We start from the raw sequence: 23,926 nt of genomic DNA on the forward strand, positions 1-23,926 counted from the left end.
TCCCCTCATGAGACAGTTGTAGACTGCAATGAGGTCTCCCCTCAGACTCCTCCAGGCTGAACAGAACAAGTGACCTCAGCTGTTCCTCATATGGCTTCCCCTTGAGGCCTTTCACCATCTTCATTTCCCTCCTTCAGACACTCTCTAATAGCTTAATATTTCTTATATTGTGGTGCCCAAAGCTGCCACAATATTCCAGGTGAGGCTGCCCCAGTGCAGAGCAGAGTGGGACAATCCCCTCCCTTGACTGGCTGGCGATGCTTTGCCTGATGCCCCCCAGGACACAGTTGTCCCTCTTGGCTGCCAGGGCACCGCTGACTCATATTTTCATAGTCATATTTTCATAAGTATGTCTTCACCAGAACCACATACCTATCTGGCCAGCCTTTGATAATCATGTGAAAATAATTTTATGATTCCATATGGAGTTGTTGATGCTTGGTAGATTGTATCACATTAGTGGCATATCATATCCAACACCTGTGAAGAGATGTAAATAATAATTTCTCCAGCAGCAGGCTGATTGCTACCCTTGCTATCGAAAGTGCCTTATTTGTAATATCATGGTGGATTTGGTCTTCATACTTAAATTTAATGCAATATCTGCAGTTACTGACATGGTTACCCCTGTTGATGTGTAGCAGCTACCTCATGCAATGCCACGTATACCATGTATATTCATATTATCACTCACATACCTACTTGATTTTGTCTTCCTAAAGCCTCTTGCTTTATTTATGTCCATCTTTAGGCTTCTTCTCAGAAGTAGCCCTCAAGATGGTAACATCCATGAGTCTTATCTATAGCAGACAGAGCTCCTAAGGAAGCTGGAATACTAAGCTGATTTCTTGGTTTTGTCCTGCCTTTAAGTCTATTGGAGAATACTCTGAAATGTGATGGAAAAAAAAGGAGAGAGATGGGCTACACCTATGCGTTTCACTCCACTGGGAAGCAATTATCTTCGATTTAGAAAACTCTTTCCTTTCTTTGCCTGGAGAATCCATCAAGATGACAAGTAAAATAGTATATAGTGCTATAGCATAGTATATAGCATAGTGCTCCCCCTCTGTTACAGGAGAGGGGAAAGCAGAGATCCCCTTCCTTTCTCCTTCAAACTAAGAAAAAATTTAACTTCTCTCAGAAAGGAGAAACAAGGGAAGATGAAAAATCATTCCCTATATTTTACTGGTTCAAATAAAAAGGGACAAATTTTTCCAGTATTAAAATGTGGAAAACATTCCAATTTCCTATTTAATCTGGGACAGTGCTCCATGGCTACAGCAGTAAGCTGGGTGACCTGTGCTAGCAGTGAGCTGGAGCCCATGTAGCGATGCTACAGCAGCCAAGTGCTTCCACTGGAGTGTCCTGGGACTCACAGCTTGGCTGGGGAAATCTTGTTTTCAAGCTGGCTGAGCTCAGCTGGCTCTAAGCAGAGGCCAGGGCTGTTTGAATACATCCTTGCACATGTGCTGCAAGGTGACTCAGTCAATGCAAAGAATTTTGTGCAGCCAGGACTGCTTGCTGTGTCTGTGAGCATTAAATATGTGAGGTCGTGGAGGCCAGTCAGTGCAAACAGCCCGTGCCTCAGTAAACAATCCCAGTGTCCAAACAGCGCAGCTGCGTACAGGCTGCCTGGTAGGAATGTGGGACTCTCCAGCCCTGCTTGGCACATCAGCAGCTTGCCCTGGCCGTAAGTGAGCCTGTCAGTACTGTAAAGTCTGCATATTCCAGAGCTCTGGAAGAAGATGTCCAAGCTATCAACTTCTTTGTAAAATGATTAGTAGGGAAAAATGATACGATGTGGCTTTTTTATTTTTAACCGTCTCCTAGTCCACCACAACTATGTAGATTTGAAAGAAAAAAATCCATCCTCATCTTTGATGTGGAGACTTTGGATAACCATAAAAATAAGGGGAAATAGTGAGAAAGATCTCTCTAATTTCAGTGTTGTAAATTCCAGCTTGGTTTGCCGATGAGCTGTATCAAAGCTATGGAGGTACATGCCTGAGAGAAAAGAGGTGCCTGCCTTCTTTGAAGAACTAGTTATGAGTCTTTTTACAGAAAAAACCCTAACATTTTTAAAACTAGTCTAAGCACTTGATTATTGCATAAAACATGAGGGTAAAAGTGCACTGAAAAATACAGAAGAAGCATAACTTCTACAGTCAGTTCTAATATGGAGCCAACAGTTTTCCATAGGACAAGTAGATAATTCCCAACACTGATGACCTGTTGTGAGATGCGGAGCACAGGGCACACACCCCTGTGGTAGTGTCAGTGCTGGAAAGCATCTTGGATGGGCCCAGGGGGCAGCTCCCAGGATGCCCTGGGACTCTACTCTTCTAGTTTCAGCTGGGATAGAGTTAATTTTCTTCCTAGTAGCTGGTACTCTGCTGTGTTTTGGATTTAGGGTGAGAATAATGTTGATAACACACTCATGTTTTAGTTGTTGCTGAGCAGTGCTTACACCAAGGCCAGGACTCTTCAGCTTCTCACGCCACCCCACTTGGAGTAGGCTGGGAGGCACAAAGAGTTGGGATGGGACACAGCTGGGACAGCCGAACTTAACTGCCCACATAGATATTCCATACCGTATGACATCATGCTCAGTATATAAATTGAGTATGCTGCTGCTTGGGAAATGTCTGGGCACTGGTAATTGAGTCACTTTTTTTGTATAGTCTATTTTATTATTATTATTGTTATTATTGTTGTTGTTATTATTATTATTTCCCCTTTCATTTCTGTCCTATTAAACTGTCTTTATCCCAATGCATGAATTTTGCCTTTTTTTCCCCAGTTCTGTCCCCCATCCCGATGTTAGAAGGGAGTAAGTGAGCAGCTGTGTGGTTTTGGCTGTCTGCTGGGTTAAACCATGTTACCCATGCATAGATCACCTTTCGACAGGACCCTCCTAAGGTCCCAGGGATGGAGGGCACTCAGAGCAGAAGTAGCACCCACCAACTTCACCCTTGTCATCCCCCAGCCTGGCCGCTGCTGCAAATTTTCTGCTGGCTCCCAGTGGCAGCTGTCAGCCTCTTCCTTCTCTGTATTTCCCAGAAGTCATCTTTCCCTACAGCTTTACTGCAGGCTGTGGCTGCATGAACAGGTATCCAAGGTGATGTACCAGGTGGGTGAATCAGGCACTGATTCCTTGCAGCTCCCTCCAGCATTGGCCCAAGAAAAACTGAGCTGGCCCTTCATGGGGACATCCAAGGTCTAACAGAAACTGTTAATTCAGGCACAGGCTGCGTTTTTTGAGCAAGCAGCTGTGCTGCCTCCAAACTTGTCCCTGGAGGCAGAAGATGTGCTGTTTCCAAGCTAATACCTATGTCAGGAATAACTTGCAATCTGGGTCACCAGTTCTTAGTTCATATGCCACTGCACTCTGCCATTTTTTTCATCATTTGCAGACATCTAAGTGTAGAACAGTGCAGGAAGGGATGTCCCAGCTGTTGAGTCAGGTCTCTTCTGCTGCGAACATCACTCTTTCTCAGCCTGCTTGAAATCCATCTGAAAAGCAGTGAGGATTTCCTGCTTCCATCCATATCTCAGGAGAGCTGGTTCAGACTCACTAGGAGTAGGAATCAGCTCCTAAGCTCCAGACTAGTGGAACAGGTAATATTAACCTTTTATTCATATGGCTACATTATCCTTTAGCTTATTTTAAATGCTGCCTAGTGCTGTATTCTTAAGGAAATGTAGCAAAAATAATGAATTTCACCCAACTAAAAAGTATTATCTTTTATGTTATATATAAACCCAAATCCAGATTTTAGGGTGAATACAAAACATCAGTCTCCATGAAGTAGGATTTCAGGATACTGTAGAGCTTGACAGGCTCTTAAAAATAAAACTTACCATCTGTAGCTGCCCGCTAAATAATCAGAGTTTGCCATCTTCTGGTCAAGAGTAGTTGTACTTGGCGATTTTTTTTTAACTTCTGTGAACCTTTGGAAAATATTATCTAAAAGATTTCTTGGAAAATGGTGTATTTTAAGAGTTAATGCTTTGAAAACGTATTTTACTAAGGTGTACTTATTTTTCAAAGTTTGTTTAAAAATCTGTTGCAACTGTAATAGCTAAAAGAAATTTAAGTCACAGCTTGGCTGTTTCCTTATATCACACTTGTCTGGGCTGTATCTGGGATAATGCCTTTCATGTCTCCATCTTCAGGAGCTGCCCAGGAACTTCCTTTTCTGGGACCCGTTTGACCAAAGCCAACCTGTTTCAGCAGGAAGATATTTTCCAGCAGGTATTTACTGCCAGCTGAAAGAAAGGGAGCATGGCATTTCATTGACTTGAAGCAGGTGAATGTTTTCTGAAGTAAATTATCAATTGTATTCATTCCTATGGTCTTTGAATAGGAAAAGGAACCTCCGTTAATTTCCCCGAAGGAAAACTTAAAGCTCAGATGGTATCAGAGCATCAGTATAGCACTGAAGTTATGAATGGCTGAAGCACAAGCATTTTACTGCACACTGGAGAATCCCCTAATCCATAGGAGTCCATAGCATACTCTGGTTTCTGCTGACCACACAGCTATGATAATATTTACATATATACTGCAGGCTGGATTTTAGTCTTCTCTGTCTTGTGCCCTAGTTCTAAGTATTGGAGTGGGAGTGGAGAAAGATTTCAGTGCTTTTCAAGGGAGACCTTCCAACTTCAAGGGTGACCATCCTCTCTCCTCCGCTGGGAGATGAAAACTACTTTTCAAATGGAGTTGTTTCATGGGTTTTATTAGCCCCTGATCTGCTGATGGTTTTGGATGTAGCTTTTCTTGCTCTTCCCTGTACTTCTGATGTTGCTTGTATCATGTCCTCAGTCTTTCTTCTGAGCTGGCCACTGTGCACTATCTGTTGCTTTCTAGACATGTTTGAAGTTTCAGTAATGCAGATATCATAGTCAGGAGTGTTTCTGATGGTGGTGTTGCAATAATTGTTAATTCTGTCTGCTCCTTGTTCCACACAAAAATATCAGTCCTTTTTGGTCATGCCACTTCTGTTACAGTGGAGCTAAAACTGAAAATGTCTGGACTCAGGCTTTAGATTTCAAAGCCACCATCTACCTTATATAAAGACCCAGTGTAAACTGTGCAGCAGATGGAACGGATATCCTTCAGAGGAAATCCTTGCAATCCCGGGTATATTTAGAAATGCTCCACCTTGTTAAGACTGACCACTGCACGGCAGTATTGCACCAGCGTCACTGCGGCACCAGCTGTGAGGCACGCGGAACATTAGGTAAAATTCTTCCATTACAACCTTGGCAACATCCCTTCTGCTGAATGAATGACTCCTCCTCCTACTGCTGGAATATGCTCAGAATGGGGCATGTGCTGCAAGATGGAAGTGGGGCCTGCCTCTTCCTGTGCAATCCTTGCTTCTCTCCATCAAAACCTGATGGGAGAGTTTTATTAGATATGATGGGATCTGACAACAGTTGGATGAGAAAGATGTTCATGCTACCCTAAATATAGTTTTAAACCCATGTCTCTCTCCTTCTGGGAGATGAGAGAGAAGCATGTCTCTTCTCTGTATAGTTTAAGGTCTTCGGAGTAAAACTCTTTCCTACGGTGATGACAGGGCTGCTGGATGGAAGGGAGGCAGATAACTCTGGGTGTGTGTAGGATGTTCCTGTACATTAGTGACGTGTTTGAGGACTCTGGAGTGAAGGAATAGACAGATTATTTGGTTATAGAAGGGTTTGGATTTTGTTCCAGTCATTCAATAAAACCATTCATTCAATAATAACGAAGGGGAAAAAAGGGCATTGTTGTCAAGTTATGGATTGATCATGGATTTAAACCCTAAATCCAAGCCTCTGGACTTTGTAAGTATTTGGGAGGCTGTAGCAAGGTGGGGGTTGGTCTCTTCTCCCAAGTGACAAGTGACAGGAGAAGAAATGGCCTCAAGTTGCACCAAGGGAGGTTTAGATTGGATATTAGGAAAAATTTCTTCACCAACAGGGTTGTCAAGCATTGGAACAGGCTGCCCAGGGAAGTGGTTGAGTCACCATCGCTGGAGGTATTTAAAAGACATAGAGATGTGGCACTTAGGGACATGGTTTAGTGGTGGACCAGACAGTGCCAGGTTAATGGTTGGACTCTATGATAAAGGTCTTTTCTAACCTAAATGATCCTATGATTCTATGACTTGCTTTGAGCATAAATTTTGTGGCTTTGGTAGGACCATGTGAAGTGTGACAGGTTTGAATTGTTCTTATTTGATTACTCAAGCAGTCTCCTCATGGCAGCCTTGACATAACTGATGAGTTAACCAAGAGGAAACAGAGCTCCACCCATCGCTGAAGGGGCAGTCCTGGGACCTGCAGAGACCACAGGCCAGAAGTGCCTCTCTAGAAGTGCTGCACAGCTCTGCCCTGCTTCTGAGCCATCATATACCCCAGTGAGAGGAGGGAACATCTGTGTGGTACAATGCCAGCATTACAGGCTCCCTCCTGTCCTGTGGGAGGTGTCAGGCAGTCTGGTCTGCTCACAGCTCATGGCATGGAGTTGAGAATCTTTGGTTAATCAAAGAAGAGGCCTGATTTTTTTATCTAAAAGTCCTGAGCACTCTGCTAGCTGTTGAATTAAAAAATAAACTGTCTTATCAGAATGGTAATACTTTCAAAATGAATGTTTTGAATATTTTATTACTTTTCAAGATCCTTAGTCTATAACTCCACATGAAGAAACCCATGGCAACAACAAACTTTTGCTAGCACAGTCAGGGAGGAGATTGGAAGGCAGTACTAAAGCAAAATATAAGGAAATAATGTAAGGAAACAGGAGTGAAATAAGGAAATGGCCATGCTGCACGTCTCTAGATATTTCTTTTTGTTATTAGAGGTGAAATATGCAACGTATTTGCAAACAGGCTTTCAAAGCATACCTATACTTTAATAAAATGAACTGTAGACCCACAACTGTTAAAAGAGCCAAGTGTGCAGAGCAGAGCATGGCCTCTGAAATAGATCAGCAGAACTCGCACTGTCTGGTTCTTCACTCATTTCCCTGGTGCAGCCTTAGTACCTTTCAAGAAGCATTTCCCAGGCAATGCCCAAGTCTGTGCTCGGATAAGCATGTGCTGGGGGCCATCCAAGCTGGCACTTTGGATGTGGATGCCCTCATTTGGACGGGGAAGAGACTTGAGCCTCATGGATGTGAGGCAGGCTGCCATACTTGGATGCAGCACCAGAGATTTCTCCTTGGTCTGTTTTCCCAGTAAGCGTAGCCAGCAGCACCAACGAGAAAACGGCTTGAAGCACTACAAGAACTTGCTAGGTCAACGGACAGGGAAAACTGCAAGTGACTTGCCATTGGGAAATGAAAGCAGAACCCATAAGCCCTCGAACTAAGATCCTGGACCTTAAAATGAAACATAGTAATGTCGTTTTTTACTGGGGCTTACAGCAAGATACAGACTTCAAATCTGGAAGACAAAAGCTTCAATGTTACCAAGTTTTCAAAGTCTGCTACCTGGCTTCTCTGCCAGGTTTAAGTCTGGTAATTTCACCAGAGAGATAAATAATTTAGGCAAGAAAACCCAGCTGTCATAATAAATTGGAGTACTCCTTTCATTCTGTAGTATGGAGCTCACTCACACAGAGAGCTGACCTGGCAGCTTTTCTCCTGGATCAACTTTTGCTGCTTTTTGACTGTGGGACATCACTTGGCTCTGAAATAAAATGGTCTGCATGGATCAAAAAATGACTGTTGCAGATCTGGACCTTTATGTCCATCTCTCTAAAAGAGCAAGTAAATGATGCCACTTTCATGACTTTAAATCAGAAAACTAATCATAGAGGTAATTCTCGATCACCTGTCCAGTTCAAAATGTGGTCTGATTCAATTTTACATCTCAGGTCTGCAGCTCAGCAGCTATCTTAGTGACTTTGTTTTTCAATAAATCCTATAAATGAATCCTTTTTACCTTGAAAACCAGTGTGTTAGCACTCAGAGTCTTGATGCAGCTATTGATGTATGCACCCAGAGCTATGTTATTCACTTTTCTTTCCCTCAATTCCATTTTTTCCCCCAGTATTGAGTCAGGACTAAGGAGTCTGTGTGCATGTGTGTGTAGGTAGTTCTTTTTAATAAACTCAGTGCTAGAGATCACATTTATAGGCTCAGTTTATACAGTAATCTTTAAAAACAACCAGCCCAAGCACTGGAAAACACATAGCAGGGTTTAGTCCTGTCTTGGCAGAGAAATAGGCTTGGTTTATTAATAGCTCTTATTTAAGTCTCATTTCCATGCTTTTATGACTTCATTGGGTTTTCCCCTTACATGGGCACATGTCAGAGAAGAAATGGAGCAAGAGAAGAGACAAGCCCTTTTTCAGTTCACAGAACCCCAATTCTTTATTAATCACAGCTTGCTCACAATGACATACAGGAAAATAGCACTAATGAAGAGTAGAATATGCAGGCAGCAACCTCCTGGGGAGTAGGGACAACTTCAAAACTGCAGCTATTTTGGGGATGATGTGTTAGGTTTGGTGATACTGTACTTGGCACAAGCACCCTGTCTAGTCATTCCTCCTGCTTCAGCCCTCTTAGTCCTAGGTGTCGGTCACTAGGTAGGGTTTGCTAACACTGAAGAGTAAAGGCCATGATGAATGGAAGTCAGCAGTGTCAAAAAAAAAAGGTAACAATTGGCTCATGGGTTCCAGGTGAAATATTCAGTAGCCTCTTGTACTATTATGCATGTAATGTAGTAGCATCAGATAAGTATCATAGATCATGGCACCTACAGATAAAGCCACTTGATGCTATCTATTAGTTAGTTGCTCCATCAATAAATTTTCAAGTGGTGAATTAAGCTCACTTTACAATTAGCATTTGTATGGCTGTTGGCATCATCCAGAATTTGCCATAGCTTGATGGTTACAATGGGCCTCGTAAACTTGTCTCAAACTGATCCTACTTGCTTTCATTCTGTTGCACAGATGTTTTTGCTGCCTCTTACCTCAAAAAGCAGAAGCAACAAATACTCCATGTGATGATTAATTATACAGCACACTACAGAGTCCTGCAGCATAAATTGAAAAACCATTTTAAGAGCCTTTTGTCTTGGACAGCTGAATGTAAAGTTACAATACCTGTGATCTAGTCACTGTTTCAAGAAAGCTTATTGATGGCAAAGCAGTCTAGGTTATTAGGCAATGACTGGTCTCTAGCACCATAGAACTACTACTGACCTCATGGTGGGTTGGAATGAAAAGTCGCAGGGAATGGAATTAGACATGAGGTGCTTCAAATGAACAGACCCAGCAAATTCAACCGAGTGGAAATAGACAACATCAGAAGCCTGTTACAGGACATGTAAGATTATGAAATAACTTGCATAATGCAATAATTGTATTTTTTAACAAAAATGTAAGTATTTACAAAATAAGATCCAAGTTTTTTAAACATCAAGCAAATCATTCTGCAAAGAGACCGCATCATTTTTGTTTTTATTTTTGTTTCTTTTTTTTAAAGTTTTTTATTGAGTTCTTGATTTTTATTTTTTTTTAAACCATGTCATACATTTCCCATACTGATATCGCATGATCCATAATTATATAGGCAGGGGGAGTTTACTAATGGTGGGGGTGGGTCACATCCACCATTGCTGTTTTCAGCCAGACAGTTCCACCTGGAGCTCCTTGTTTCTACGGACCTCTGCGGCATGCCTCTCCTGGAAAACATCAAGAAGGGAAAAATCAAACCTTTTTCTCATTCTGCCTGCCCAGGGAGGCTCATGCTGACAACCCATTTAGGTCATGCATTTGATGCTTGCACAAAACTTGTTTCACAGCACAACCACCTTTGAAGGATTCAACTCAGGAGACGTGTCATCCACCAGACCAGCCTGAGGCATGTTCGGTGGTTACTTTCTACTGCTGCTCTGGAGCTCAGTCTTTTTTATCTGATATGGCCTTATAATCGCCAGCATCTCACAGACTTTCATTTCAAAAGACCTCATAGGGAGGTGCTGCTTGCAGCATAAAATGTGCCATGAGAACACATCTGCCCTTTGAATTCCTGGATATTAAAGTAAATATAGGAAAAGATGACTGGGGAAATAATTGTCTTCATGTTATATGCAGAAGAAGTGTTAGTTACTGTGTTATCTGTAGCATTTAGGAACCAGGAAAAAAGGTCCAAGAATTTCATTCCAGTAAGATAGGTTAGTTTGAACATCTCTAATATCCCCTTACTCTGAACGCTTAAGCTATGTGCCCTCTCCATTCTTTCTTTGGCTATGATGAAGAAGGGACATGGTTCCCAAAAATCAATGCTAGGCTCTTCCTTCCACTTTCAGTGATATTGTCTTCTCTTTTACAACAGCAGCTGTAATTAGTTTAACCTTATTTGAGACACTGTGTATTCAGATACTTCTGTGGAAATGGGCCTGTGGTCAGGAACGACAACTGTCAAATCTATTTAATAATGTTCTCCTAAGGGTGATTATAAAACTTATTTTCAGCAGATTCTCGGTTTTCGGGTTTTTGGTTTACACTTCTTCCCTTTCAACTGTCAGACTATCAGACTTTTACCTCTTGTGTCTGATCCCCTTAAAAAAATCCCAGAAAACCGGGTGACAAGAACAAGGTGACAGCAGAAGCAAATGTCCATCTTTAGTTGACTTTGGCTTAAGACACTGCCTAGGTATTTCCATGCATTAGAGGGTATTTTCTGGTAAAAAATTCATGGAAGTCAACAGTTATCTTTTTATTATCTGAGTTGGACTGTGGACCACAGGCCAAAATATCTTATTTCATCCACTGAACCTGTAAATCAGTTCTGAATGCTAGATTTTATAAGGAACTTGTTCCTTGGTGTTCCTATTAGCTGCAGCATAAAAAAGCTCTCTCTAATTGCAGGTATTTCTAGACACCAACACCTTGGGGCATCCACAGTTCTGTGCAACTTTGGAAGACTTGGGCACAGACATCTCACTTCTCTTCCTGTATATTCAGGATTCACTCCTGTGTTGGCAAAAATGTATAGTCATTCAATTTTTAACTACTGGTCAGTACAAATGTTCCCAAATGAGTTACTGTCATCTTTGCTCAGAAGCCTTCCTTGGGTTTCATGCATATATGACATCATACTTCTGTGGAAATGGGGTTTAACAGTCTGTTAACATTAATCAAGGACAGAGATGTTTCAGCTGTTCTTCCCATTTCCTTTTGGACTTCAAGGATGACTAATTGTATTTTTCCTTTGTTTTCATAAACTCTGGGATAAGTGCCTAAAAACTAATCTAATGCAAAAATATAAAGTAATCTGGGTATACTTCTTAAGATCAAGAATTATCCTGTTTGCATAGTTATTTGTAACAACATCCTTTGGGTTTCGTTATTTCTTTACTACTCTCCAAGACTTTTGCCTCCATCAAAGATGTTGAGGTGCTTATAAAGATCTCCTTGAATATCTCTGAGAGCTATTTTCTTTCTGTTAGTCAATTTACTAACACATTAGAAAGTTTGTTATTGAGAGGAACAAGTGATCACTCATGCAGAACGAATTTTTTTTTCTTAACATTTCTAAATCTTCATTTGCACATTCCCCTCTTTTGTGAAAGGGCGTTTTGAGAAGGGCACACTTGGTCACATGTGCGGTTTGTGAATTCCCTATTTCCTCTGACTGCAAAGAAGATCTCCGCAAAAAAATTCACTCTCTTTCTTTCAAGACTTGTGGAAGGACAGACACCTTTTGCCATATATGGAAGAATTTTCCCCCATATTTTTTCCTCTTTGTCCTCTGAGAAACCAAGAACTACAGACATAGGATAATTGTTTCATTTGATCAATGACTTCTCCTAGAAAATAAAATGTAAACACAAGTGACCTTTCCTTTTTTCACACCCCTTCTTAAAAGCTAGAAAATCAACCTTTCTCTGGAGACAGTCCATCAAAGGGCCATGAAGATTAAGGCCATGAAGATGTCTCAGTTCTCTCCTATGAGGAAAGGCTGAGAAAGCTGGGACTGTTTAGCTTGGAGATGGCTCAGGGGGATCTCACAAATGTCTATAAATACCTGAATGGAGGATGCACACAGCCAGGCACTTCTCAGTGGTGCCCAGTGACAGAACCAGAGACAATGGGCAAAAATTGAAACATGGGAGGTTCCCCCAGAATATCAGGGATCACTTTTTCATTGTGAAGGGTTACCAAGCACTGGCACAGGTTGCCCAGAGAGGAGTTGGAGTCTTCATGCTTGAGGATATTAAAAAGCCACCTGGACATGGTCCTGGGCAACCAACTCTAGGGGCTCTGTTTGAGCCAGGGGGTTGGATCAGATGAGCTCCTGAGGTGCCTTCCAACCTCAACTATCCTGTGATTGTGTGATTACAGAACTTCAGTCTTTTTCAAAAGTGAGTGGTGGCTTAGATAAGCATCAGGGGCTCTGACTTAAAAATCGCTCAAGTGTGGCAACTGAGATAAGGACTATGCACAACATCTCTGCAAAATGTTGATTAGATTCTCCTCTCTAGTCTAAGGGGAAGAGTGATGGTGTGGTTACCTTCTCTTGGAGACGTTCAATAAGAGCAGCTAAATTAGCTTCACGGTTTTCTTTGATCTGTTCCATTTTCAGTATCAGCTTTTCCTCTGCCATTTTGCTGAAGTTATTGTTCTCCTCCAAAGCTTTTTGAAGCACTTCTCGCTCATGTTCTCTCTTCTCTGCCAGATGTTTCAGCACCTGGGCCTCCTGGGACTGAAAACAGAGAGATATGTGGCTCAAATAAAATACTCATGTGGAGCAAAATAACCCCTGTAGGGCAACAGTTCACCGAGTTTGGAAACTGCATAAAGTTTGTTGCTTTTTTGTTACATGCACTGTTTGGAAAAATCAATTCTGTGAATAAACCAGATTAGTTTCAATAACAGGGGCTTAGAGGCACTGGCTAAATGTGGGGCACATGCCTGAGGCAGCAGCAGAGATGTGTCCAAAGCACTTCTGCTAATAAGAAATGCTGTCATGTCACGATAACCCATTACTGCCCTGGGTCATCTGGATTACTGCAGTGGTTGCTCAACCTCTGACAGCTGCAGACTTTTAACTATGAGCATTTTATTTGTAGAGATAGGGGACTGGGGGGCTGAAGGTACGTACAGTGTTAAAAGGGAGATTGCTAATGCAGGAGAGGTGCAATTTTCACTTGAGTTGGACTATTCTTTAATGCACTGGAGTAGTTAATAAGAGACTTTGAAGTTTACTGTTATGAAAGACAGGCAGCATCAATTCAATGTCTTTTTCCCATTATATTTATGTTTGGCTAAGTCTCATTGCTTAGGAAGGGAAAAATAATTTTATTCTACAGAAAATAACATAAAAATATTTTCAGTTACAAGTTCAAATTTGCAAGGAAGATGAAAACTGCAAGTAGGAATTAAACAGATGCAGGCTATGCTCAATATTGTGTTCTTCTTTGCAAACTCACTGCTTAGAAGCATAAGCTTTGTTATTTATTTTAAATCAAATTGCTAACACGAAACCATTAATCCTAGGAGAGAAGCCAAAAAACTTGCAGCATTGGGCCCATTCTCCTGGCAAGTCTGCTTGAAATGACAGTTATTTGGAAACAATAAACATTGTACACTTTTGGATAAAAAATAAATTAGAGGGAGCACGAGAAGTAAACAGAAAAGAGAGAATGAAATATGGCTCCAGGAGGCTAAGTGTATATTTCAGTGCAGATCTCAACACACTGTTGCCATTGTTATCCATAAAAATGAATTAGTTTAAGGCCTAAATTAAGGGCTTTAACCATTGGTTACAATTAGCTGTAATGAATCCTATTAAATTCTGTCATGTGGCTTTAAATTGAGTGAAAAAGGCTGCAATTCTTTTATACAAACAAGATCGAACTAGGAGGAGAAAACAAATATTTTAATGAAGGTAAGATACACATAAAGCCAAATGCACTGATGAGGAAAATTAAGGGGATTCTGGAAAAGGCTACAAAGACCAGACAGAACATCTTGCAGCAAGACATTGGAGTAAAAACGGCTTTGAAAGGCTGTAATGGTTTGCCTGAGATCATAGAAGAGAGCCACTTCCATCCATCCTGGACACTTAATGTATCTGCTTTCACCTCTGGCCTGGCTGCAGTTACAGGCTCATTTCTCAGACTGTGATCTCTGGAGCACTTGCTGATGGGAATGGTCTCCTGAAATGGCTGGTTCCTCACAAAGGTTCTTCCCCCCATTATAGCATATGATGAACAGAGAGTAATACAGCAAACATTTTTCATCTCTCTGACTCTTGTGTCAGATAAAATATGTTACAAATGGGAACAAAAACCCCCCAGACAGATGCAGCAAAACCAGGGAGTTTCACCGGTGGAATATGGAAGGAGGATGTATTAAGCCAAAGGCAAAAGGGCAAAAAGAGCTAGGCAAAGAAGGAATTTTGTAGAGTAACTGAAAAATCATAAAAGTCTGATAAGTTTAACAAAAATTTAAAAGAATGTAATAATCATATCATAAAATAAGTTATTTTGAAGCAGACTATTTGATTCCAAATACTTAGAATTTAACAGTTCTTAACTGTAGGCTATTTCAAAATGTAAATAAAGTTATTTTGAAAGATCTGATGCACTGTAAAACTGAAATAATTAAACATCTTCATCTTGTTTTACCATTTTTGGACCAACTTGAGTGGCTCAGTTTGACCAGTGCTTGTGAAGTTATTCTGTATTTTCTGTTTAATTTAATACTCAATGGCAACATTTAATCTACTTTTGGAAAAGTTATTGTCATTAAATTTTGCTTGCTGACATGAATTTTGTGAACCCTTTGCTTAAGTAATCTAAAAGCAATGGACAATCTAAGAATCTATTTCCCTTCCTGTTGGGAGTTTGAAAAGACACAAAGAGCCTAACTGTAACATTCTTTCCCATGAAACATTTAAGAAGCGACTTGTTAATTTGAAAGGCTAACGTTTCTATGTGTTTAAATATGTATATATAATGTGTTATAAAATCAGACCTTTTCAGATTTAGAAAGCAGACATTTTAACGGACATATCCATACGCTAATAAAAAGTAAGATTTGGGCTATGCATATAAGCAGCATTTTTTAAAAGAGTATTGGCTTTCTACAGGAGGTAGTAAAATGCCTTTGAGACTTAGAGGCACTTGCCCATTTTTCAGGATTTGTTTTCTTCCATTCAAACCCTTTGCCTTCTGGAACTACTTGTTATTCTAAATACAGATGAACAGTGAAAAATTAGAGTTTCATATAAAGTACACACATTTCTGGAGGCTATGCTGGTAGACAATACATTCAAAAATAATTTGTCCACTAAGGCATGATAACGAAGAAGATCCTTACACTGTAATTCAGTATTTACAGGATGCAAACTGTGTTGGCACCAGTAAGAGACTGTGTGAAAGCCAAACCAGGCCTCATTAACTAACTGCAACCCTAATGCGATTTTCCTTTACAATATGCCTTAAACAGCATATTGTGAGGAATTTTGAGTGAGGAAAATCACCAATACCCAGGACTGGTTCAAAATATAGGAACTCCTCTCCCTGCCAGAAAACACCCATGGGGTAAGAGTCTGATTTAGACTGATGTCCCTCCTCTAATGGCATTGTACCCCAGCTGTCAGTCTCCCTATTTCCCTAGTGTTCAGACCATTCTGAAATTCCCTTATGACAATTCTGGAAGGCAGCTGGTATGTGTTTGTACTGGATTGTCAAATAATTTTCTGTTTCCAACACATTTGGCAAAAGAACTTGGCCACCCTTCTACTACACATCTAGAAATGGGTAAATGAATGACCATGGATACGCAGGGGAACTGGGATTAATAGACTGCCTTTGTTGTTTGTGTTGGGTTTTAACTGCTGTGTTTTGGTCCCACACAGTTCCACAGCGATGCAGGATTCCAACAGGCATAGGAAGTTTTTATTTCAAGTTTATTTTCAACATTGTATTGTTTGAAGTGCTGGAAAGGGTATTTTCAAATCCCTGATAGTCTATGTTCTAACATACTTGTAAATGGGTTATGATAAGCACTTCTGGTACAGCTGTTGTGAGAAAATGAGTAAAAAAGACTGGAAAAGGGGTGAAAGATAGAGAAGACTAATAAGAAGAGAAAAGTATGAAATAGTGGAGAAAGAAAAAAAGCAATACTCAAGGGGGAATATTCAGAAGACTTCTTAGATATAACAAAGCATAATCAACGAAGCTCAAGCTGCAGAATCTAATGTTAGATCATAGAATCAAAGATTATAGAATGTCTTGATTTGGAAGGGACCTTAAAGATCATCTAGTACCAACCCCCCTGCTATGGGCAGGAACACCTTCCATTTTAAACCAGGTTGCTCAAAGCCCCATCCAACCTGATCTTGGACACTCCCAGGGATGGCGCATCCACAGCTTCTTTGAGCAATCTGTGTCAGTGCCTCACCACCCACACAGCAAAGAATTTTTCCCAACATCTGATCTAAATCTCCCTCTTTTTGTTTAAAACCATTGCTCCTTCTCTTGTAAAAAGTCACTTTCCCTTTTTCATAAGCCTTCTCTAGGTACTGAAAGGCTGCAAAGTAATGTGGAAGAATAAAAAAGGTTAATTTGTTAATGTTTAAATGTGGAGGAATAAAAATATTGGGAAACATTGCTGGTACAGATAGTTCTGCTTCTAGAAACATACTGCTGTGTTAAAAGGACAGTTAATGCAAGCAAATTTCTATGATGTTCATGTCATATTTTTAAAGGATCATGTGCATCCTCAGTTTTCAGAGATGAGTGGTTCAAAAGGAAATCCAAATCTCTTACCTAGCTGGCCAGAGACATATGCAGAGACAACTAAACACTCTCTTCATGAGCAAAATTATTTATGGAAACCAGCTTTGGAGATACGTACAGTTTTTAATTATCACTCACAGGAAGAAAATTCTCCTTATTCGAGTAACAGGTGGTTTATTTTCTCACATTTATCTTTGTTTGACAGATATGTCCAAATATTGAAGTCATTTATACAGAGATAAAAGTAATCCCTTATTACTTTTAAGCAAGAAATGGGCTCAGACAACTGCTTTTAAACTGGGAATTTCAGCTTGAATGCATTCACCTTAGTCACTAGCATCCTTATAACTAGGATGTATGAGGCACATTACCAGTCATGAGAGTTCCCCTTTCACAGCACATTTATTCACTGGGCTGAGTTTTTCTACAATTCAGTTATTCAAAAGAAGCTGCAATAACCCCGACATTCCTCAATGTATTGTGTACTTAAGAGATATTATTAACGGAGCAGAAGGTGAAGACAGAAATAAACACTCCTACTGCAATCTAAATGCCAGGGTGAAGCCTAGGTATGGTGACCTGAAGTACTGATGTTTTCATGGGAAAGAACTGAGGCAGGGATTTTTCCATGAAAAAGCATGGAAATGGACTCTAAAATTAGACTTCACTTCTACCCATATGGCAGGAGAGTCAGAGACATCTGAGCTGTAATCATAGGTGAAGTTCTGCTGCTGGCAAAACTAGATGGTGCAAAATTTTGCTTATATTTAGATGAGGATCTTTTTATTTTTTTCATCCAGTCTGCCAAGGGATCAATGGATCAAAGTTACTAAGGATGGGGAGTGAAAAAAAAAAAAGGAGCCCATCCATGATGTGATTCAAGAAAACTCACCTTTGCTTCCTCAACTGGCACATAATTGCTGCTTTCCATGTTGTGACCCATGGGTGTGAACAAGGCATGTTGGAGGGATGAAAGAAGTACCACCTGCGCCTTCTGCCTGATGCTCCCCTAACCACTCATTTTTTGGTTAGGGGATCTTGTGATCTGCTGCAGTTTGAGGCCTGGCATTTTAAAGTTAATGCAGATCAATGTCAGATTGTCTTATGATTGTTCATTAGCAGCAGAGCCAATGGCGGACTGCAGGGAAAAGCTTTGCTGGCATTGGGACGTATACTCATGACTCCATGTGCTTTGAGATAGACCCTGGCGACTAACACAAAATCTTCTCCTAGTTGGTAGCAAACATCTTCCTATGGGCATGTATTCCATAGAGTTTTGCTTTTTTGACAACGAACTGCAAACTGCCTTGCAGTTTTGGCTGTCTTTTGTAAACATTAAGAGTGAAGCACCGTATATGGAAACACTATCGTGTAACGTAGCAGAAACATCTGGTTCTGGTGCTGATCACACTTATTATTGGGATCTTTACATGAAAAAACACTTCATGCTGAGCAGCAACAGAAAGGGAAATCAGTAGGTAGGCAAGATAGGGGACAAGTGTCTCGGGCAGTGCCTATTGCCCCTGCCAGACTGTTTGCCTACAAATTTGGTGGGAAATCAAAGAGGGGAGCAGGAATGAGATGGAAGAAGAAAGTTCCACTTTTACCAAGGAAGGTGTGGATCCTTTCTCTGCCTCTTCTCTTACCTGGAGTGGCAGTTTTGTAGGTCCAATGCAATGTCCAGGAGGGAACACTTGTCCCCCAACTCTGCTGCCTTCCCTGCCCTGGCAAAGTCTTTTCGCCCATTAGCCTGATGTACAGTGTGTAAAGCATGGATGGCTTTTTCCATGCCAAAGGAGATATGGATTGAGACTATCAAGAGACACCTCTGGCTGTGGGGCTGGCTCAAAGGGGCAGTGGGTTGGGCGCTGAAGCCTGACACAGAGTTTGGTCATGATGCTGGCAGAGATGCCCTCGACTGGCTCTTGCTGTGGGGAGATTATCTTGTGCCATTTCATAGTGATGGTATTAAAAACTCATGTAGCTATAAGTCTATATCCAACAGCATGCAAGTTAAAAATTATGACTGTTGTCCTGCATTCTTTGTAGTGCTAAGCTCTAGGGATGAGCTTGATTCAATTTCATCCCAATACAAAGCCATTAAAAGGATTTAATTACATACAATTTCTCTCCCATAATCCAAAGTCTAGTAGAAATGCACATTTCTACTAGAAAAACTACATTTCTACCAGAAAAAGGACATTTCTACCAAGAAAAACTGCTGCATACAATGTCACAGTGCTCTGATTTATTAAGAGAGAAGGATGAAAAGATCCTTCTGCTTATCCACCCAGGTGGGAAAATATAGCACACCTAGGCTGAAAAAGTAGTGGGATAATAATGACATACTGTAGAGAGGATTCTATAAATGGAAAGGACAAATCTGTAACTAGCCCAAATGAGTCTCGCTGTGTGGTGCAAAATGAAAAAATGCCTCAGGTGAAACTCTGATTTTGGTCTGAGAGTATGAGGTCATGACTGTCAAGGGAGGTAGAGAAAAAGGGAGCGAAAAGGAAAGCGGAGTCTTGTAAAATCTTGCAAGGAAATAAACAAGAATGATAAATAGGAAACAGCATAAGTAGGAGACTGCTGAAGTGTATGTATTGCTGTAGATGTTCTCATGAGTTTGAAAATTTATTAATGAACGCTGCCTAATTAACAGAGCAGAATCTAATTCCTAAACAGTGTGAAATTCATTAGCATTTTTTCAAAAAAGGCAATTCTCATCCATTAGTTATACTTGATTTTAATTAGAACTGTGCTGGAAGGACATGATCTAGAACGGTCATGCCTGACAGCTCTTGTACATAGATTGAAAAGTATGATAACAACTGCTATGCTGGCTGTCAGAAAAAGTCTGCCTGGTTTGTCTAGCAGCTAAAAGTAGAAGATGCTTAGAACTCTAGACGAAGCTAGGCAAATCTGCCTGGTTCCTTCCCTGTGATATATATATACACATATATTTCTAGCTTTCAGCAGTCAGCAAGTTACACACATTCTGAGTCAGAAGTTGCATTCATATAATAATTTCCTGCAATGTAGTGGTCTATCGATTTTGAATTAAGTAATATTTTAATAATCTCTAAACAGTCTGTGATAACAAATATACCTTGAATAAATAGTACGTAAAAAGGTGATTCCTTTTTGAAATTGCTGTCTGATGATTTCCTTGAGTGTCTAGTCTCCTTTGGATTGTGTGAAACAGAATATAACTGTTCTTATTCATCTTCTCATTACCATTCATGACTTTGTAGACTTCTATCTTATCTTTTACCTGTTGTCTCTTTCCAAGCTGAAAAGTGGACTATTTAATTTATCTTCTTATGGAAGATTTTCTGTTCCTCTAATTGCTTTTTTATCCTTGTCTGCACTATACTCCTTTTGAGGCCAAAAATGAAGCCAGTAGTTGAGATGTGAGAACACCAGGGATTTAAACAGTGATGTAAAGAAGCTTTTTGCTCTGTTCTTTGTTCCTTTCCCAGCAATTTCTGCTGCAATGCTAATGTGAAGGATCTTGTCTATTAAAATAACTCAGTTACATGTTCATTCAAAATGAATGTAGTACTAAGGGGAAGAAATGACAGGTGTCTGTATTGCTATCACTGATTACCAGTCTATTGCATAATGAGTTTTTCTTTTGGAAGAAATGAACAGTAATGAAATCAATGGAATGAAATCTCTGGAACATTCAATTTATATTTATCACCAAGTACATGCATAATATCAGGCTTTTTAATTGCTGCCATTTAATTCTGTGTCCATATCTTTACTTGAGCATTTGTACTCAGCACAGAGGAACTTCACACATGGACTTTTTGGGGCATATCATCACTTGGATGTGTGAGAGCTCATACTTTTCAGCAGGTGCTAGTGCAAATGCATATCCTTTTATACACAGTCATGTCCTTTTACCAAATTGAATACTTCGGCAGAAGTAAATCTTTGAAAGAAGCAATAGTGCTAATGAGTGTGCATTAGAACCACAAAGTCTTTGCTAGCAAGCCGGCAGAAGTGGCAAAACTGGCAACACTGCAGTGCTCACCTAAACGAATTGTTCAAATTAGCAAGGTCCAGAATAGTCAGGTTTCACTGCAAATCAAAGCTGAGGGCCAGGTTTTAAGGACCTGTCAATAATCCAGATCCACTGATTCCAGTAGACACACATCAAACCCTACAGTGGTGTAGTTCCTTGGCAGCAACCCTGATCTGGTCTGACAGGAGTGAAAGGAGAATGGAGCTGCTTTTCTTGGATCTGATCCATGTGCTATCTGTAGCATAGCTGCTTTCCCTGGACTTCTGTACACATTTTAATCTATATTGGGAAAAGTTCTGTAAAAATCAGTTTTAGTAACAAATCACATTTTTTAAAAGATAAATGAAAGGCTTAAAGACATATAAGCTTGTTTCATTTTCAAATACCTTCTACCAGGGACTCCATGGGCAGGTGGAAGAGATTTCCAACTCCTATTTAACTAGTGCAAGCTGATTTGCCACAAAATTACACTGGTCTCCTGGCTGAAGGGCACAGAAAGTCCTTCTATGGCTCCTGAGGCTTCTGTGCCTCTCCTTTTGTGTGACAGTAAAAGGAAACATGAATTAACCAGGACAATATACTAACAATCTTGAATTTTCTGTGGTCATTGCAGCCAGTTTTGATTTTCCTGAAATGGTGCAACACAGCACAAATGCTGGGACCGTATAGGACATTGATAATTTCCAGCCTGGCAATTCAGGTTGGCTATGGTGAGTGTCTCATTGGCTTTGCCTGTCATCCTCTGACTTAGCTGTTCTGGAATTTGTTTTTTCTCTTTGGAAAAAGAAAAAGCAACCTGATCTAGCTCTGGCTTAGAGCAAATGAAGACCTCTTCAACATATCAGTCATGATGAAAGCCAAATTAACAGTTAGTTGTGACTTCCTGCTGCGTTTGTGCCAACTTTGTGAAGAAGCAACTCTTCCAAACACTTTTGTGACAAACTTATTGATTATGAAACAGGACTTTACCATCATGGGTAAGGTCATAAAGAAGGGAAGACTTAGTCTGCGGAAAACCCTACAAGGCCAACCTCCAGCACTACAGACACTGCTAGAAATGCCTCTTAATAGCTGTGCTATGCTAGTGCCTTCATTCGAGTGTGTGTGAATGATCCAGAAAATGCTTTATTCAGGGCTGATGTTCCTCCACACTGCATAAATAAGACATTTTAGCTGCCTCAGGCAGGCCTTGTGAGAAATTCTCACGGGCACTACAAGGAGTCAAGGTCTGGTAGCTGAGACAGCAGTTGACTGAATTACACATCCATCTCTTAAAATCAGACACCAGAAGAATTGTACTGGTTTTCAGCAACTATTATAGATGTCCTGAATGAACCACTTAACTTACATTCACACAGTAAGCATGCGTATTTGAGCCCACCTGGGCTCCTGTCTGAAGCTATCTCTAATATGTGATGCATACTTCCTCAGCATCAAAACCAGTGAGGCTTGTTTGCAAGCTGCTAAAAGAAAATACACTCATTTGTTTCTTTAAACGTGTTAATAATTTTTGTCCATGCAGGCCACTGTGAGTCACTAATGACAGTGGAAAACATACCAATGGACAGGAAACTTGGCTACTATCCTGTACACTGTCACATCTAATTATTGGCTTTTTTTTTTAAGGAAAGATACCTTTCTCCTCTCCTCTGCAGCCTCCAGCTTTTTCTGGATCTCCTCAAGAGAGAGTTCTTTCTTCTTTGGAGAAGCTAAAGTTCGTGGTGCTTCTGAGACTGGAGATGGCGGCTTTAGGATCAGTTCAAAGGCCTGGCCTGAGGCACGTTTGTTGATTTGTTTCACTTCCATGTCTGCACAATAAAGTGGGAAATGGTAAGTCCTTCAATAGGCCAGCAGTATCGAGGGGAGATCAGAAGCACAGACAAAAGATTTAGCATCTTTGCCGTGGGCATTTTAAATGCAATGGCAGATTATGGGCTGAAAACTGTTCTCAGGAGTACATTACATTTTATGTGTAATAGCTTAATTATACCTTAATGTCATAAAGATAAAAATTTACAGCAATATTGGAAGCTTATTGGGGTTCTGTGTCATTTCACACCCCCAGCGAGCAGTGCCCAAGCTGATTAATTTTTTAAGCCATGCTTTCATCTTTTCTTCATTTCTTTGGGAATTATGTCAGCTATGAAGAGCCATAATTCTCAAATGGGGAGTAGGGAAAGCACAGCTCAGTATGAGAGGGATAGCTTTAAAAGTTTAGTTAGCTGCTATTAGGAACAACATCCAGCATCATCTACAATCAGTAGAAAGTAATAGCCCAAACTAGTAAATAAATGGTTGAATCAACAAAACATTCACCGACAAACACTGTGGACTGTGAGGTGAACTGAGTCATTTCCCAGCACTAGCACATTATCTGACCTGCAGGATGATTTCCAGAAAACGTCACTCACCATCATATTTATAGATGTTCATGTTGCGAGGTTCCGGGTAAAAACAGGAGCAGATCAGAGAGAGCATGGACAGCTCCTTCATCTTTTCCTTGTAAGCTGAAAAGAGAAATCTTGTTAGCATGCTTTACTTCCCCAGCTCCTCCTTAGCAAATTCCTAGCTGAGATGACTGGCTGGGGACCAACAAACATGCTCTATCACCCACCTGGCAGATTTCTCTAGAATATTTACTTTCAACTATTTCTTCTCAACGTTGAACCTTTATCAAATCACACATTTGATGCTCAGTACTGCAGGGACAGCATGCCATCTCCTACATGACCTCAGCCTTGGGTGTAATGCAGAGAGTCCTATAGAAAGTGAATCTGGCTACCAGGAAATGTATTTAGCATTGGAAGAGCACCATGACTCCACTCTTTCCTGGCAGGTGGAGAGAGAATAAAGCTCTTACAAATTCTCTGATATATCCAAATGCAATTGAGAACAGCTCTGAAACACTGCCCACGTATTGCCATAGGCAGATGCTGAAGATATTATCTGTTACAAACGAAAATGTCATCCAGATAATTAAAAATAAAATCAGAAATGAGGATACATTTATCAAATCCCTTGCGTAATGTCCTTAATATGAGTAACTACTTGAAACAAAGCTTTTCCTTCACCACTTACTGGCCAAAATATGTTGTTTTCACACTCAGGTCTAGTGTATATCAGCTGACGCAAT

At 40.5% G+C, this 23,926-nt stretch overlaps 1 protein-coding gene across 1 annotated transcript; it reads right to left on the bottom strand.

Moving 5' to 3' along the window:
- Positions 1 to 8,341: 8,341 nt before the first annotated feature.
- STMN2 (stathmin 2) lies at positions 8,342 to 23,330 on the bottom strand. The gene is made up of 4 exons (XM_027689904.1): positions 23,205 to 23,330; positions 22,429 to 22,601; positions 12,524 to 12,715; positions 8,342 to 9,689 (listed from the first exon to the last, which is right to left on the bottom strand). The coding sequence occupies exons 1-4, from the start codon at positions 23,323 to 23,325 to the stop codon at positions 9,630 to 9,632; spliced, it is 546 nt and encodes a 181-aa protein (XP_027545705.1). The 5' UTR covers positions 23,326 to 23,330; the 3' UTR covers positions 8,342 to 9,629.
- Positions 23,331 to 23,926: the final 596 nt, after the last annotated feature.

Source organism: Neopelma chrysocephalum, unplaced genomic scaffold, assembly GCF_003984885.1.
Source record: "Neopelma chrysocephalum unplaced genomic scaffold, ASM398488v2 Primary Assembly neopelma1_22, whole genome shotgun sequence".
NCBI lineage: Eukaryota > Metazoa > Chordata > Aves > Passeriformes > Pipridae > Neopelma > Neopelma chrysocephalum.

What these genes read in the sequence shown, in the direction of transcription:
- STMN2 (XM_027689904.1), bottom strand. Translation starts at nt 23,325, where the DNA reads ATGCTAACAAGATTTCTCTTTTCAGCTTACAAGGAAAAGATGAAGGAG. An exon ending in CTGCAGAGGAGAGGAGAAAG is followed by an intron (nt 12,716 to 22,428) that starts GTATCTTTCCTT and finishes CTCTGTTTTCAG; the next exon opens with TCCCAGGAGGCCCAGGTGCT. An exon ending in TTGAACGTCTCCAAGAGAAG is followed by an intron (nt 9,690 to 12,523) that starts GTAACCACACCA and finishes GATGTTTTCCAG; the next exon opens with GAGAGGCATGCCGCAGAGGT.